The 15,992-nt window shown below is 40.6% G+C and overlaps 1 protein-coding gene across 1 annotated transcript; it reads left to right on the top strand.

Moving 5' to 3' along the window:
• The first annotated feature begins 7,414 nt into the window (after positions 1-7,414).
• Positions 7,415-15,654, top strand: LOC139475727 (NXPE family member 3-like). The gene is made up of 4 exons (XM_071258915.1): positions 7,415-7,509; positions 9,471-10,127; positions 10,448-10,509; positions 14,876-15,654. Exons 1-4 carry the CDS (start codon positions 7,415-7,417, stop codon positions 15,652-15,654), a joined length of 1,593 nt encoding a protein of 530 aa, XP_071115016.1.
• The last annotated feature ends 338 nt before the right edge of the window (positions 15,655-15,992 follow it).

Below are 15,992 nucleotides of genomic sequence, written 5' to 3'. Positions count from 1 at the left end.
TTAACAGTACTCCAGTTATGTTATAGGCATGTACATTACCGCCGTCGTATAGCTGGAATATAGCTGAGTGCGGCGTTAAAAAAAAGAAAAGAAAAAAAGTATGTACATTAGATATAGATACAGAATGCTATCTCGTTTCGTTTGCATGCACGCGTGTGTCCTTCTTGTATTGTAGAAAGATTCACATATACAACACACGCCCATTCTTCCTTCAATCTTAAAACTGAAACTTTGAAGGGCACAATGAACTGGAACTAATACTGAATTACATATAGATCATACCTTGACAAATAATTGTCAATATCATCAGCCAGTGTTGGTAGTGTTTGTATTGTCCAAAGAATTCCTTAATAAATACAAAACGATTACCCTATGTCACATATACGACTTTTGAGAGCGTAAAAACCCGTACACTTATTCATTGGACAAAAGACGTGGAACACGTTGTAAATATTATGAAAAAAATCTATTTTATTATAATTCCTTTAAATTCAATTCTAAAGTACTTGTGAAATACAGTTAAACTGACGTTAGGTCGGCTTTCCCGCCAGGTGAGACTAGATATCCGATTTTAGTACATTTTTGTTTAAGCAATACTTTTCAGTTATACAACAGTTCTCTTTCCATTACACTGTCTGGTTATCAAATATGCGTTCAGATGTCGGTTATGTAAATATCTACCACATAAATTTATATACGCAGAGAGTCATACATACATACATACATACATACATACATACATACATACATACATACATACATACATACATACATACATACATACATACATACATACATACATACATACATACATACATATGTTATACACAGTCACAGTGAAGCTCTTCGTATTGTTATCAACGTCAACTGTGTCTCCACACTAAGTAGGATGTCTCTCCATCTGTGTGGTTTACCCAATTACACATGTTAACTGTGATAACACCATTGTCACCACGATGGGACCGGTGAGGTATCCTAGTGGTTAAAGCCTTTTCTCCTCACGCCGGAAACCCAGCTTCGTATCCCCACATAGGTACAATGTGTGAAGTCCATTTCTGGAGTCCCCCGCCATTACATTGCTGTAGGTTGCATTACCATATGCAAGTTCATATATTTGTAGATTTGTCAATTTCAGGTTACAATTTTCCGGGCACTTTTACTAACAGTTGGTAAAGGTCCATCTGACATTGGCCATGGGTATAGCCCTACAACTTGGGTATTCCCTGTATCAGGTAAGAATGGGAATTTGAATATCCAGAACTGTTAGATACCCCATGATATATCATGTATCTAATACCAATATTACGCTGATATGATATTTGAAGTTATTTAGTCAAGTTATTCCTTGTTCAATAGCTGAAGGAAATCATCAATATATCATAATATTTTTTGTTACTCTTCTCACATGTGTGCCATCGCCTGTCATCTGGACCATGACATGTTTGAGATCAGGATCAGTTTTCTAGATCTCTGCAGTTTATGCTTCTATCTTTGATGTCATGTCCTTCAGATAGTTTTCAGATTTTTATAAAATACCGAAGATCGTTTTTGTTTGTGTTGCTGCCATTTCAAAAGAGAAATATATACCCAAATATTTGTCCTTCGTAGTTTATAGCTTTATCTCTATAAAGCATTTCTCTCGTTTTGATGATAGTTTACCGCCATTTAATAAAATGCACACAATTACCTTAGTTTTTTTCCATGTTGACAGTTAACAATGATTTATCATAAATCTCTTCTGATGCATTAATTTGACGCTGCAAACCATTTATAGAACCAGACATAATTACAATGTCGTCAGCAAATAGCAAACAGCAAACCCGATTTTAAATAATTATCTGGATGTAACTATGTTGCATGCCGTTTTGAATATTATATTCTATTTCCATGGCTAATTCATTAATAAAAACGAAAAAGGAAAGGGACTAAGAATACAACCCAACATGATTCCAATATTACTTTAAACTTCATCGGGTTTAAATACCGTTTATTCGTACCACAGCTTTTACTTGTTCATATATGGCTGAGGGTAATTTTGACATATTACAGTGCCTTAGTAAATACCACAATCTATAATGTTGTACTGTTTTGACAGCTTTACTAAAACTAACAATCTGTCCTTCCTAGATAGATGCCGTTGAATTCATGAAAACAATATATATAGTATAATAGTGTCTTGGACCTAGGCTGAGATCAGTCTAGAGTGACTTGAACCTAAGCTGAGATCACTCTAGAGTCACTTGGGCCTTGGCTGGGATCACTCTAGAGTCACTTGGGCCTTCGCTGAGATCAGTCTAGAATGACTTGGGTCCAGACTGAGATCACTCTAGAGTGACTTTGGCCTAGGCTGAGATCACTCTAGAGTCACTTGGGCCTTGGCTGAGATCACTCTAGAGAGACTTGGGCCTAGGCTGAGATCACTCTAGAGTCACTTGTGCCTAGGCTGAGATCAGTCTAGAGTCACTTGGGCCTTGGCTGGGATCACTCTAGAGTCACTTGGGCCTTCGCTGAGATCAGTCTAGAATGACTTGGGTCCAGACTGAGATCACTCTAGAGTGACTTTGGCCTAGGCTGAGATCACTCTAGAGTCACTTGGGCCTTGGCTGAGATCACTCTAGAGAGACTTGGGCCTAGGCTGAGATCACTCTAGAGTCACTTGTGCCTAGGCTGAGATCAGTCTAGAATGACTTGGGTCTAGACTGAGATCACTCTAGAGTGACTTTGGCCTAGGCTGAGATCACTCTAGAGTGACTTTTGCCTAGGCTGAGATCAGTCTAGAGTCACTTGGGCCTTCGCTGAGATCAGTCTAGAATGACTTGGGTCCAGACTGAGATCACTCTAGAGTGACTTTGGCCTAGGCTGAGATCACTCTAGAGTCACTTGGGCCTTGGCTGAGATCACTCTAGAGAGACTTGGGCCTAGGCTGAGATCACTCTAGAGTCACTTGTGCCTAGGCTGAGATCAGTCTAGAATGACTTGGGTCTAGACTGAGATCACTCTAGAGTGACTTTGGCCTAGGCTGAGATCACTCTAGAGTGACTTTTGCCTAGGCTGAGATCAGTCTAGAGTCACTTGTGCCTAGGCTGAGATCAGTCTAGAATGACTTGGGTCTAGACTGAGATCACTGTAGAGTGACTTTGGCCTAGGCTGAGATCACTCTAGAGTGACTTTTGCCTAGGCTGAGATCACCCTAGAGTCACTTGGGCCTTGGCTTAGATCACTCTAGAGAGACTTGTGCCTAGGCTGAGATCAGTCTAGAATGACTTGGGTCTAGACTGAGATCACTCTAGAGTGACTTTGGCCTAGGCCGCAATTAGTCTAGCATGACTTTGGCCTAGGCTGAGATCACTCTAGAGTCACTTGTGCCTAGGCTGAGATCAGTCTAGAATGACTTGGGTCTAGACTGAGATCACTCTAGAGTGACTTTGGCCTAGGCTGAGATCACTCTAGAGTGACTTTTGCCTTGGCTGAGATCAGTCTAGAGTCACTTGTGCCTAGGCTGAGATCAGTCTAGAATGACTTGGGTCTAGACTGAGATCACTGTAGAGTGACTTTGGCCTAGGCTGAGATCACTCTAGAGTGACTTTTGCCTAGGCTGAGATCACTCTAGAGTCACTTGGGCCTTGGCTGAGATCACTCTAGAGAGACTTGTGCCTAGGCTGAGATCAGTCTAGAATGACTTGGGTCTAGACTGAGATCACTCTAGAGTGACTTTGGCCTAGGCCGCAATTAGTCTAGCATGACTTTGGCCTAGGCTGAGATCACTCTAGAGTCACTTGTGCCTAGGCTGAGATCAGTCTAGAATGACTTGGGTCTAGACTGAGATCACTCTAGAGTGACTTTGGCCTAGGCTGAGATCACTCTAGAGTGACTTTTGCCTAGGCTGAGATCATTCTAGAGTCACTTTGGCCTTGGCTGAGATCACTTTAGAGTGACTTTGGCCTTGGCTGAGATCACTCTAGCATGACTTTGGCCTAGGCTGAGGTCACTCTAGAATGACTTGGGTCTAGACTGAGATCACTCTAGAGTGACTTTGAACTAGGCCGCAATTAGTCTAGCGGGACTTTGGCCTAGGCTGAGATCACTCTAGAGTGACTTTTGCCTAGGCTGAGATCATTCTAGAGTCACTTTGGCCTTGGCTGAGATCACTTTAGAGTGACTTTGGCCTTGGCTGAGATCACTCTAGGATGACTTTGGCCTAGGCTGAGGTCACTCTAGAATGACTTGGGTCTAGACTGAGATCACTCTAGAGTGACTTTGAACTAGGCCGCAATTAGTCTAGCGGGACTTTAGCCTAGGCTGAGATCACTCTAGAATGACTTGTGCCTAGGCTGAGATCACTCTAGAATGACTTGAGCCCAGGCGAAATCACTCTTGAGTGTGTTGAGCCTGGGTTGAGCCTGGGCCGCCCCGCCCTCATGGGTTCACTTGACTATCCAGGCTCAAATAACCAACCCCCTTACTACTTCAAATGTCTATGTGTTCTGGTTTGATTGTGTATAAATCTACAGATTTATTGGAGGCCATGTGATTGGTGTCCAGATGTTGTTTGAATCACACATGTGCCCAACTTCGTGTGTACAGCTGTAATCCCAAATGTCTACGTCGTGTGCAGAAACTGTTCATGATATCAATACTATCAACAATGCGTCCTTCATGTACATACATTCGATATGGTCCCAGTTTGCAGATAAGAGACCGCTGCTTTTTTTCATTTTCTAGCATAGACGTTTTCTACTTTGTACAACTATGGTTGTTTACAGCATGAGTATTGATTGACAACACCTGGTGTAACATAATGTATGTAATCTCTAGGTTTGTTTGACATGGACATTTGATATTGACAGGGCCACACATTTCAGCAAGAGGTAGCTGATGTGGTTGAAATAATATTTTCTCACGGGAAGCAATGGTTAAAATTGGCAAACTGAACAGGCAACAAGTTATTCGTATCTACCTTTAAAATAACGCGTGTTGAGCCCAACGGGGAGTGATCTGAGCCTGGAGTGTGAGTGAGTTGGTTTTAATGCCGCTTTTAACATTATTCCAGTTATATCACGGCGTGCCAGCTTAATGTGGGAGGAAAGCCCGAAGTGATGCAGGTCTCAGACGTTTACCACGTCCATGTTTTGCATGACCAGCTGATAGGAAGAAACGCTATATGTCAGTGTGATGGAAGGCAAGTGCTCGAAAGGGAAACTAAAAACATTCAAGAAGTCGAGTATGTGTCAACGAAAAGAAATATGTGGTTAGAGATGGGGAGGGAGGAGAGAAAAACATATACATTTCTTTGATAGGCATTTAGAAGTTGGCGTACTAAGTAAGGATAAGAATTTATGGATGAACAATTGTAATAAGCTCTTAATTGTAATAAAGAAGTTGTTCATCCAGCTCTTAATTGTTATAAAGAAGTTGTTCATCCATAAATTCTTATCCTTACTTAAGACATATACAGAGAGCACGGACAGACGGGGAAGAAAAGCAGCAGTATAGGCCGAGTCCATGAGAGTGGATAGTAGATGCAGCAGAAAGGCAGGGACAAATTGATTTTAATGTTATAGTGCAATATCCCAGCAATAGAGCGATCAATTGATCGAGGTGTAGACAGCCAAAGACAAGACAGAAATAGCTTGTTAAAGATAGGAACAGATAGGCGAAAAACAGGGCGAAGGAAATCCAGATTCAACCGAGAGAAAAAGAGAGATACATGTATCTACAGAAAGAGAAGGCTAAAGATATATTTGCCAGGTGGTGCAATAATGTTCATATCACTGCATACATTACTATTTTGCAAGGTTTAGCTGAATTGCATTAACTTGACGATATTTAAGAGAAGGGCTGCATGTAATAATTTATGTGACTATATCTCACAAATAACAGGGAGAACGTTTGAGGTTTGAGGAATTAAGGTCACGATCAAGACTAAAGCTTGTTTAAATGTTCGAACAGAATACAAGCCAAACAGTTTTTTTAGATATTTGGCAGGCAAGTTGTTCATCTATTTATCTTATCCTTACGCTCCACCTTACATTATGAACGAGAACATGTCATCAAACATTTGTCAAGCTCGAGTGACAAAACTCTTTGCAGAAATCTACAACCGTTATTTGAGGATTATCAAGCATCTGGGGTTTCAATTGGCCATGCTAGAAATCTAGTCTTAGTTTGGACAAGTGCACACCATCACAATTTATATCATGACAATACGTTTCAGTTTGCTGTGGAAGGCGTATGCTTAATTATCAGTTATCATTGATTATTATGCCATTACCAATGTATGTATACCCGAAAAGCTGTGAAGCAACATACCTGGTATCATTGATATGATATTGTATTAATATCTGGACCACAGTGACATTTATGACGCAAGTTAGTTTCAAACAATATGTTATTAGTGTTTGTCCTGTTAGTGTCCCACAATCTGTCGGATCTTCTTACATCAAGTATAAGGTACAGGAGGACAAGAGAAACAGAACTGGTCCCAGTATTGTGGGACATACCACCACGCCCCAACTACACTACACTGTGAGTGAGTGAGTGAGTGAGTGAGTTGGGTTTAACGCCGCTTTTAACAGTATTCCAGTTATATCACGGCGTGTCAGCTTAATGTGGGAGGATCATAGGTTTCTGGCGTGCCCAAGGGACGCAACTCTGCACAGCGAATCGCAGCGCCTTAGACGACTGGGCCACCCGTGCCCCCACAATACACTGTGACACAAACCTACCTTGTGAGGCTAATCGTGTCCTCAACATGTTTTACAAACCTTCTTCAGTATCCATTGCAATCCTTGCCTTTTCTCAAGTGAAACTGCACGTTTCAGACACGGACATGTTTGAGTGAGTGAGTGAGTGAGTGAGTGAGTGAGTGAGTATGGTTTTACGCCGCTTTTTGCAATATTCCAGCAATATCACGGCGGGGGACACCAGAAATGGGCTTCACACATTGTACCCATGTCGGGAATCGAACCCGGGTCTTCGGCGTGAAGAGCGAACGTTTTAACCACTAGGCTACCCGACCGCCCCTAGGACATGTTTGAAGATATTTCGAGTTTTAGGATACAGATTGTCAATGCAGGTATTAAGCTGAACTCTTTTCCATGTCAGTAAATACTGTAGTCCGTTGCATAGCTTTCGCAAGCTTATTTTGTTTTTGTTTTAAATGTGCTTTTTTTTCTCGAAAACCACTGTTACGTGTGACGTATTTCCACGCGCAATATTTTCATCCTCATTGCCAAGACGCCAACACACACATCCCTCAAACATCTTTGTTTATAGACATTTCTCTTCTGCGATGGCAGGTGTTTGTACGCTGATATTTAACGCACTCTTCGATTATTTGGACATATAATGCAAACGGTAGCCTCATGAATCAGTCTTATTTTAAAGGGATCTGGGATCGAAGTTGTAGGGCAATATGAAGGAGCGTAAAATTCGTATATTTGTCTGTCTGATGTTTGTTTGTGGAGTGTTAATTACCTTCGTGGATATGGACATGTTCAAACGCCCATTGTAAGTATATCATTGTTTTCAGATCACAATATAATTAGCCATTGTCCTAATCTAAACAGTATCTGGTATCAACGTTGTAGGGCAATATTGAGGAGCGTAATATCCGTATCTTTGTCTGTCTGATGTTTGTTTGTGACGAGTTCATTGCCTTCGTGTATATGGACATTTTCAAACGTTCATTGTAAGTATACCATTGTTTTCAGCCCACTTTATAAATATCATTGTCCTAATATAAACGGATCTAAACTGGATCTAGCATCAACGTTGTAGGGCAATATGGAGGAGTGATACATCCGTATCTTTGTCAGTCTGAGGTTTATTTGTGGGGCGTTAATTGCCTTCGTGAATATGGACACTTTCAAACGCTCGTTGTAAGTGTATCATTGTTTGACGCCCATGTGTATTTTTATTGCACCGTTTAAGTATTATCCCTTTACTTTGTCTCTACAAAGGGAACAAATGCATGGTTCTTCAAAAGGTAATGTTTTTTTAAGTCATTGTTTCTGCAGAATGCCGATACAAGTTACAGAAAAACATCGGGTCAGGTATTTTCTTTGATGTATACTTATAAAGCGCACACCAAAGTAAGCATTCCTAGGACATACAGCATAAAAGCCACCTCATTTTGCTACAAACAGCTCATGCTCATCACAGTCATTTAAGTATAAATATAAAGCGACAAAAACATTCATATAAATCATAAGAAATCTCTGCTACAAACAGATTCCATTGTACAATTCCGAGTGTATCATAAGCATGTGTTTATGAGTCACTCTCAAAAAGTGACGATACAAGGTGTTTTTACCTTAGCTTGTGTTTTTGACGGTTGCCAACAGTGGGGCAGGATACGCCCACCTTTTCGCAAACGTCTGGTATCATCACTACTATTGAATAGTGAAAGGGATTTGTCGGTTTTATTACCATGTGCTATAACACAGTGGCCTTTTGCAATCTCATTAAAATCGGATCTTACTCCTCGCTACCGCTAAACAAAGATCTGAGGAATTCCCATTTCAGGTCACGTCAGAACGACCTTTCATCCGATCTATCAGAGCGTCGCTTACCAGATATGGACATTCGGAATGTGTTTTCTAATCATGTAACCTCTAAACGATTCGGGGTATTCCGAACAACAGAACTTTCCGGTATATACGACTGATTCCTTCAAAACCATCGCCCATCCCTCGCTTCATTGGAATGAACATCTAAAAAGAGCAGAGACTTTCCATAGCCCATGGGCCATACAATTTCGGTCATCTATTTGGACATTTCAGAATTCTATTTTAATTCACTTTTCGAAATGAGAACTAAGTCAAAATAATTTCAAAGCGTGGTCTGGAATGGATATCGCCAATTTTAAGCTAGTGCCATAAAGCTCGAGAAAACTGCTTACTGACTGGCTTTTGTGACCTGATATGTGATGTCCTCAGATCTTTGTTTTGCGAGAGCAAGATCTGATTTGATCGTGATTGAATAAAAACCCCACTTAGATTAGCGAGCTTCTTGGAGAGTACGTGCCTAGGGAGATCTCTCAGATCAAGCTACCAGTCCCTACTCTCTATGCCAAGTGTTTGAACGGCGACTTTTGGAGGTCGGAGCTTCGCGAAAGTTGCCCCTGAGCTATGGAATAGGCTGCCATTGGCTATCAGGAACATTGACAGTCCTACTTTGTTCCGATCAAGACTCAAAATCTATCTTTTCACCAAATATTTCTTGGAGTATTGAGGCTGTGTGTTCTCTTAGCTGTGTAATGTCTCTCTTTTTTTGTGTAGACTCAAATGAAGCGCTTTTGAGCAGTTCTTCGAACTGGATACCAGCGCTATATAAATCTGTAATTATTATTATTATTATTATTATTATTATTATTATTATTATTATTGTTGTTGTTGTTGTTGTTGTCTTATGAGTCAGATTTACAAAAGTGTGCTTAGTTATACGTACACGCATTTCTATCATTTCAGTACACAACTACACAATTTAACGTTTCAACAGGAGCAAGTATTAGGACGCCGCTATCTCTCAGAGCATGATTTACTCCTCTCAACTATACATAACCATCCAAAGTTTGCCAATGCAAACACCTCTCGTATATATCTAAAACATTATCAACCATCGTACTCGTTGGGGGAACAGATCAAAGTTCAAATAGATCTGTTTGATAGGGATGGTAACCGGAAGTCAACTGGGGGCGACCATCTGAGAGTGTGGATGGAAGATCCCAAGACTTCAGCATCCGTCTGCGGTGAGGTTTTCGACCACAATGATGGAAGTTACACTGGTGTTTTCAAAGCCACTTGGGCCGGACAGGCTGTGATACGCGTATTTATTGCAACACGAAGAGAGGAGTTGGCTCTGTATTACAGAATTTTCAAGCAATACTCCAGTATATGGACAGCATATGCTGATTTCAAAAAGAAACCGCTGTCTGAAACATCGAGATGCTCGGCAAACCAACCGAGTATTTCAAAGACCAACGAGTGGTGTAACTTTACAACTCAGAACGATGGTTTTCCTTGGTTTTGCAAGAAGACTAATTTACCCTGTGATACATGGACAAAATCCTACACTGGCCCGACTAATTTCAAACTTGATACTTCTGATAAAGACATCCTTACGTGGTACGTACTTACTTACCTCATTATTTGTGTTATTAACGCTTCACATCTGTGCCATCGTTAAGCTGTTGCCACCTTGCATCCTGCCTTGAATTGAACCTATTACTGACTTTGAAGACTATTTTTTCATAACGCTGAAATAGTTGGCATGTCGCCGTCAAGATATGGCATACCTCGCAATGTCATTTATCACTCATAATAATCACTCACTCACTATATGTTATACTATCATCAAACAGACACAAATTTCAATGACCAATTTTAATGAGAAGTTGCGTAACTATTGTATCAAATCGTTGTCAGTTTGTTTCTTTTCCACCCAGGTCAGGTAAAGACCCTGCACCTGATACCCTACCAATGGCCTTAAATGTATCTATAAAGAAAGGTGAGTATTCATATCAGAAAAATGTAAGTTATCATATGTCATTTTTTGCTAAACCTATGTCTTGAAATACTGGACCTATCAAATGTACACTCTTCAAAAAAAAAAAGAAACGCACAGGTAGTATGTAGTTTATTGAACCTGACTACACAAAAAATCCGCTATATAAATTAGATATATGTTATTGAAAAATGTTGTAGGCCTGATATTCGACAGACGGTGCGTCAAAACGCAGCTATTGTCGATTTGCAATGTCTTAAACGGCATTGTTTTCACACTTGTTAAAAAATGTCATGGAGGAAAACAGTAAGGCAAAATGCACGTGCAAGTTATGACTTTTGTAACTCGTGGTAGAGGCTATTAAAAGGCAAGCATAAGCCAATAATTGGTCATTCAATTGTCAACATTCTTCAAGTTCGAAAATGCCGAGACTCAGGGCTGCCGATCGGAACATCGCCATAGGAAGTATCCAAAGAAGGGAATCGCAGTCTTCTGTTGCACGCCACTTCAACGTCCACCACAGCACCATTTGCCGCCTTTGGGACCGATACACACATTTCAATTCCACTGCAGACAGTCCGGGGTGGGGGGTGGGGGGCATATCCTACACCACAAGATCCGACTTCGTTGTGGATGAGGGACATTTGACAGCAAATCGCTGCATGAATCAAATTCTTCAACCTAACCTTCTTCCAATCAATATAATAATAATAATAATAATAATAATAATATAGTTTATTAATGTGTCATGTGTACATAATACTTTTTTACTGGCCTAAGAGACACCTAAAATTATACAATCAATAAAATACATAGATAAAACATTATAACTAATGATATCTGCATATGTATACAGCAACCCTGCCCCCCCCCCCCCCCCGCCCCACTCCACAGACACACGGACATATACTCTCACGCAAGTTCAACCTAGTCACCAGTTCACATACCGTAGCACCCCACCCCCACCCCCACCCCCACCCACTCCCCCTTCCCCCATATATATGTCCCAGATCAGCGAGTCACAAAAATTCAACTCGGTCACTCAATCACACGCATTATTCATTATGACCCACCCACATTCAATCATGCACAAGTTCAACCGTGTCAATCAACCATTCTTTATTCAATCTGCCCAACCCTTCCTAGCACACACCCATATACGCCCCAAGTCACACCATGTCGCACAGTCATGCATATATTTTAATCCAGTCATTCTGTTTATCCACAATCCCCTTGGTCAGTCTGTCATATTTCAAATTTTCTACTCAATCACCTTCTCTCACAAATAATATACAACATATGGACACATAATTGTACATAAGGATATTGTTCACTAAAAACAGATATTTTTTATATTATGGTAGTTTGGATAGGCACAAACTACTAATCTACTTAATCACAATCTCTCACCAATAATGTACAACATATGAACATAGAATTATACATAAGGATATTGTTCTCTTAAAACAGATATTTTTATATTATGGTAGTTTGGATAAGCACATACGCCTTTTGCTGTACATAGTGTGCAATCATTGAGATAACTGGTACTGAATGTTGACATTTTTAGGGCAGCCACAGACACAGAAATTTGTTTCTTGTATTTTAACTATGTTAAATATAGACAGTCTGATATCTTTATAGAAGTTGCATTCTACAACAAAACGAAATTCATCCTCTATGGCTTGCTTGTCACAGAGAGTACATAGTCTTTCTGAAAGAGGAGTGATGGGCTTGGTATATCTTCCACATTCTATATTCATTGGCAGGTTACCAGAACGCAATGATGCTAATACACTTCTATATTGCCTTGGTAGAGACATTTTAACTTAATGACATGTTTCAATTTATTATTGAAATAATCTATAACTTCTTAACATGTTTCCTTGTGAAATATTTTTGTCCTTAAATCAATGACCGCCAGAAGGAGAGCTGTTTCAACAGGACAACGCTCCACTGCACACAGCTCGTGTCACGGTAGACTACCTTAATTTAATGCCAACATCAACGACTTGCAATGGCCGTCGAGATGACATGACAATGAACAGTTTTCAATGCCTTTATGCAACGACAACATGTGACTATCGTGCTCGAAAATTTCGTATTTGTATCTATGATATGAAATCAAATATATAGACTTTTTAGGTACGATAAATTTATTAGAAATCTACCTGTGCGTTTCTCTTTTTGAAGAGTGTATATAAAACGTCAACACCAAAGCAAAATGGGCGTAAAAAGCAAAATAGCTGTAAAACTTATGTGAATGAATCTCTGAGAATCAGTGATGACACCAGGTGTTTTCAAAGAGGGTAAGCATGACCTCTCACAATGTACATAAAAAGTAAGTGTTTGTTTGTTGCCTGGCAAATGTATTCCTGTCACACGACGGCGGCCTTTAAACAATCCAAAAAGAAGGAGGTGATGTGAAATTGGGTTTAACGTCGCGTCCAGGATAATTGCACTTATATAGCGACGTGCATGTACGTGTGTGTGTTTGTGTGGCTGCTTGTACGTACTAGTCCGGACTGATGCCGATTTATAGTGCTAGCTCACTGAGGTACCATGCCGCAGTTTAACATGAATATCCCAATCAGACACAGTATACTGACTCCGAGCCGACCAGTCCTTGTTTTAGCCCCTTAATGCCGAGCGCCAGACAGAGTAACAACAAGTACCATATTTTAACGTCTTTTGGTATGATGCGGCCGGGTACATGGGCACAATGTGTGAAGCCCATTTCTGGTGCCCCCCGTCGTGATGTTGCTGGAATATTGTTAAAAGCGGCGTAAAGACACACACACTTACTACACATGCATCTTTTGGACTTATGATATAGTGGAATACACATACATACATGTAACTAAAATGAGTGAAAAGGGCAGATTTTTAGAACTTCATTTGAAAGCTTTAACATGAGCAAGTCCGAGACACGTGGCCATACTCACTCACTATTAGCTAGAAATATACGCAAACAACATGTAATACATATAGAGGATTATATCAGACGTACTCAGTCTGGATTTTGAGAAAAACTGTGACAGAATTGTTGTTGAATTCTGACACCAGTAACACCTGCACAGATCAATCACCATTAGCCGCCTGTGTCGACAGGTAAGGGGACATAGAGCTGCAATGTCGAAAGGTGTACACCAATAACACTATGATTGTCCAGGTAACTGAAATCAATCCCAAGGACAACTGTCAGCTACACCTAGGTCATTGCCCCACAAAAGACTGTCCCCAAGTAACATGACATGATACGCATCTCTGGAAACCGTCTAGTCAACACACGATTTTAGTATGTTCGTACTATATTCAAACCATGCATGAACACAGTATTATAATGATGATCATGATTTTTTGTCATTTAAATACATTTCACCATCTACGTGTACATTTAGAATATTATGCCACATATTTTCAAAAACTTCACATTGTAAGTTCTGTAAATTGAATTATGGTACAGCAAATAGTACTTGTCAGGGATTTCTGAAACATTTTTTCTCGTGTTTTAAGAGGGGCAGTTTTCTTAGGGAACAGGGAGCAGTTACAGATCGGGCAGCTTACTGAATTCAGTTATCCTGATAACTATTATATATAATGGCGTAGAGATCTCCACGTAGGGATCATGTTGATCAGTCTCCACGAATGTAAGAAATGGTTATAACACGCGGGATTCTGGCCGCAAAAACTCCAATCAGAGCACAATGTTCACTGTTTCACAGTTCAGTTTAAGACAATGTTCGGGTTTTCGTACTCAGTGCAGGTATTGGTAAATTTAAGCTGACTTAATAGACTTAAACAATTCAGCTCCCAATTGAAGTCAATTCCCTCATCTCTGAACTCTGAAGTTTTTCAGTTATTAGGGTACCGAAATACTCCCAAAGGGATTATATTGCTTCGATGGGTATACCAAGCCCCGATCTGACACATTGTTTGATCGGTGGGTACAGCCTGCAGCTATCATGATATTCTCGATCGACTGGTGTACTTGTTCATTACTGGATCGCATGACTTGTATGTTTACCAGCCGTGTAATGTCAAGACACGGGGAGTGAATGGTAAGTACGATTGTGATCCTCGTGGACCTCAACAGCTGCCCTACATCGCATGGTCATACTTGGTAGTCATGGGATCCGGAGAAATTCCTCTTGCAGAGTACTTGCAAAGACCATGTCAAGATTGTGAGGTGCTACGTGACGTTTGTGCGACCACGTTAATGTCGAACGAGATGCATGTGGGCGGGAACCGTCTAAGTCCTTCATCACTTCGGGATTCCCTGCCACACTGAGCTAGCACCGCGTTACATATGTGAAATACTGTTAAAATGAGCGTTAAACCAAACTCAAATGTTTCTAATTAATTGCAGTTGGAAAATCATCATTGCTGACGCCGCCTGATATCTCCTGTAATAATTTACCAGCAAAAGTGACCTGGCAGCAGAAATCTCCAAACGGTTATTTTCACAACAATAAGTGGCATTCGCTAATGTGTCATGACACACTGCCACGCACCATAGATACTTACAGACAATGCTTGAAAGGAAGGACGCTATGGCTTCATGGGGATTCAACAAGTGCCCAATTCAAGACAGCTCTTCACTCCTTCTTGCGCTTTCCTTCACATGCAGATGCTCATGTACCTGTTATTGACAAAGATCCGTTACACAATTTTTCAGTTTCCTGGCATGCTCACGAATTACCGTTCTACCATGGAGCTCGACACTACCCAAGATATTCGAACCAAGCTCAGCACATCATGATGGACCGTCTCCCGAACACCACCAAGGACATCGTAGTGTTATATTTGTACGTTCATTTCACACTTGTCCACCCGGGTGAGTTTCGGCGACATGTTCGACGACTTGTTCCATCTGCAAAGAACCTCTTGGCACGCGCCCCTAATGTTACACTTGCAGTTCGTGGCCCACATGCATATTTCAGAGGGACACAAAGTTTGATATCCTACTGGGGTCTCATATATTCTGATATTTGGCATGAGGAATTCGCTCCATTGCATGACAAGATTGTTTATTTAGATTTCTGGGATTTGACCATGGCGAAACGTTCTAGAAAAGTTCATCCAAGAATGGACACAGTGCACCAAATGGTACGCAGCATGATGTCATTGTTGTGCTTTAGGAAATGATTCAATACAGAGACAATATATCAGGATCCCATTTGACTATGTAGCACATCAATAGAACATTCATTTTTGACTTCACCAATGCATTTGAGACACAGTCTGGAGAGTAGGTTCCTGGTTAATATAACAAAGATATGGTGTTTAGGCAGGTTTATAAAACAATTTAATAACATGCAAAAGAATATATCCAACCGCACAAACAGACCATCCACGTTGGGATTATTTTAATAAACAAATGACCAACCCTGCGATCCAGTGGAAAGAGCGTCTGCCCGGAGAGCGGCATGCAGAAAAAGATATACTGTCCCCGAAAATTCTTGAAAAATAATAATTATGCTTCA

The sequence above is a fragment of the Haliotis cracherodii genome, unplaced genomic scaffold, assembly GCF_022045235.1.
Source record: "Haliotis cracherodii isolate W230 unplaced genomic scaffold, xgHalCrac1.p SCAF_3, whole genome shotgun sequence".
In the NCBI taxonomy this organism is placed as follows: domain Eukaryota; kingdom Metazoa; phylum Mollusca; class Gastropoda; order Lepetellida; family Haliotidae; genus Haliotis; species Haliotis cracherodii.
This window is presented reverse-complemented; position numbering and strand designations above follow the sequence as displayed.

What these genes read in the sequence shown, in the direction of transcription:
- LOC139475727 (XM_071258915.1), top strand. Translation starts at nt 7,415, where the DNA reads ATGAAGGAGCGTAAAATTCGTATATTTGTCTGTCTGATGTTTGTTTGT. An exon ending in GACATGTTCAAACGCCCATT is followed by an intron (nt 7,510 to 9,470) that starts GTAAGTATATCA and finishes CTATCATTTCAG; the next exon opens with TACACAACTACACAATTTAA. An exon ending in GATAAAGACATCCTTACGTG is followed by an intron (nt 10,128 to 10,447) that starts GTACGTACTTAC and finishes TTTTCCACCCAG; the next exon opens with GTCAGGTAAAGACCCTGCAC.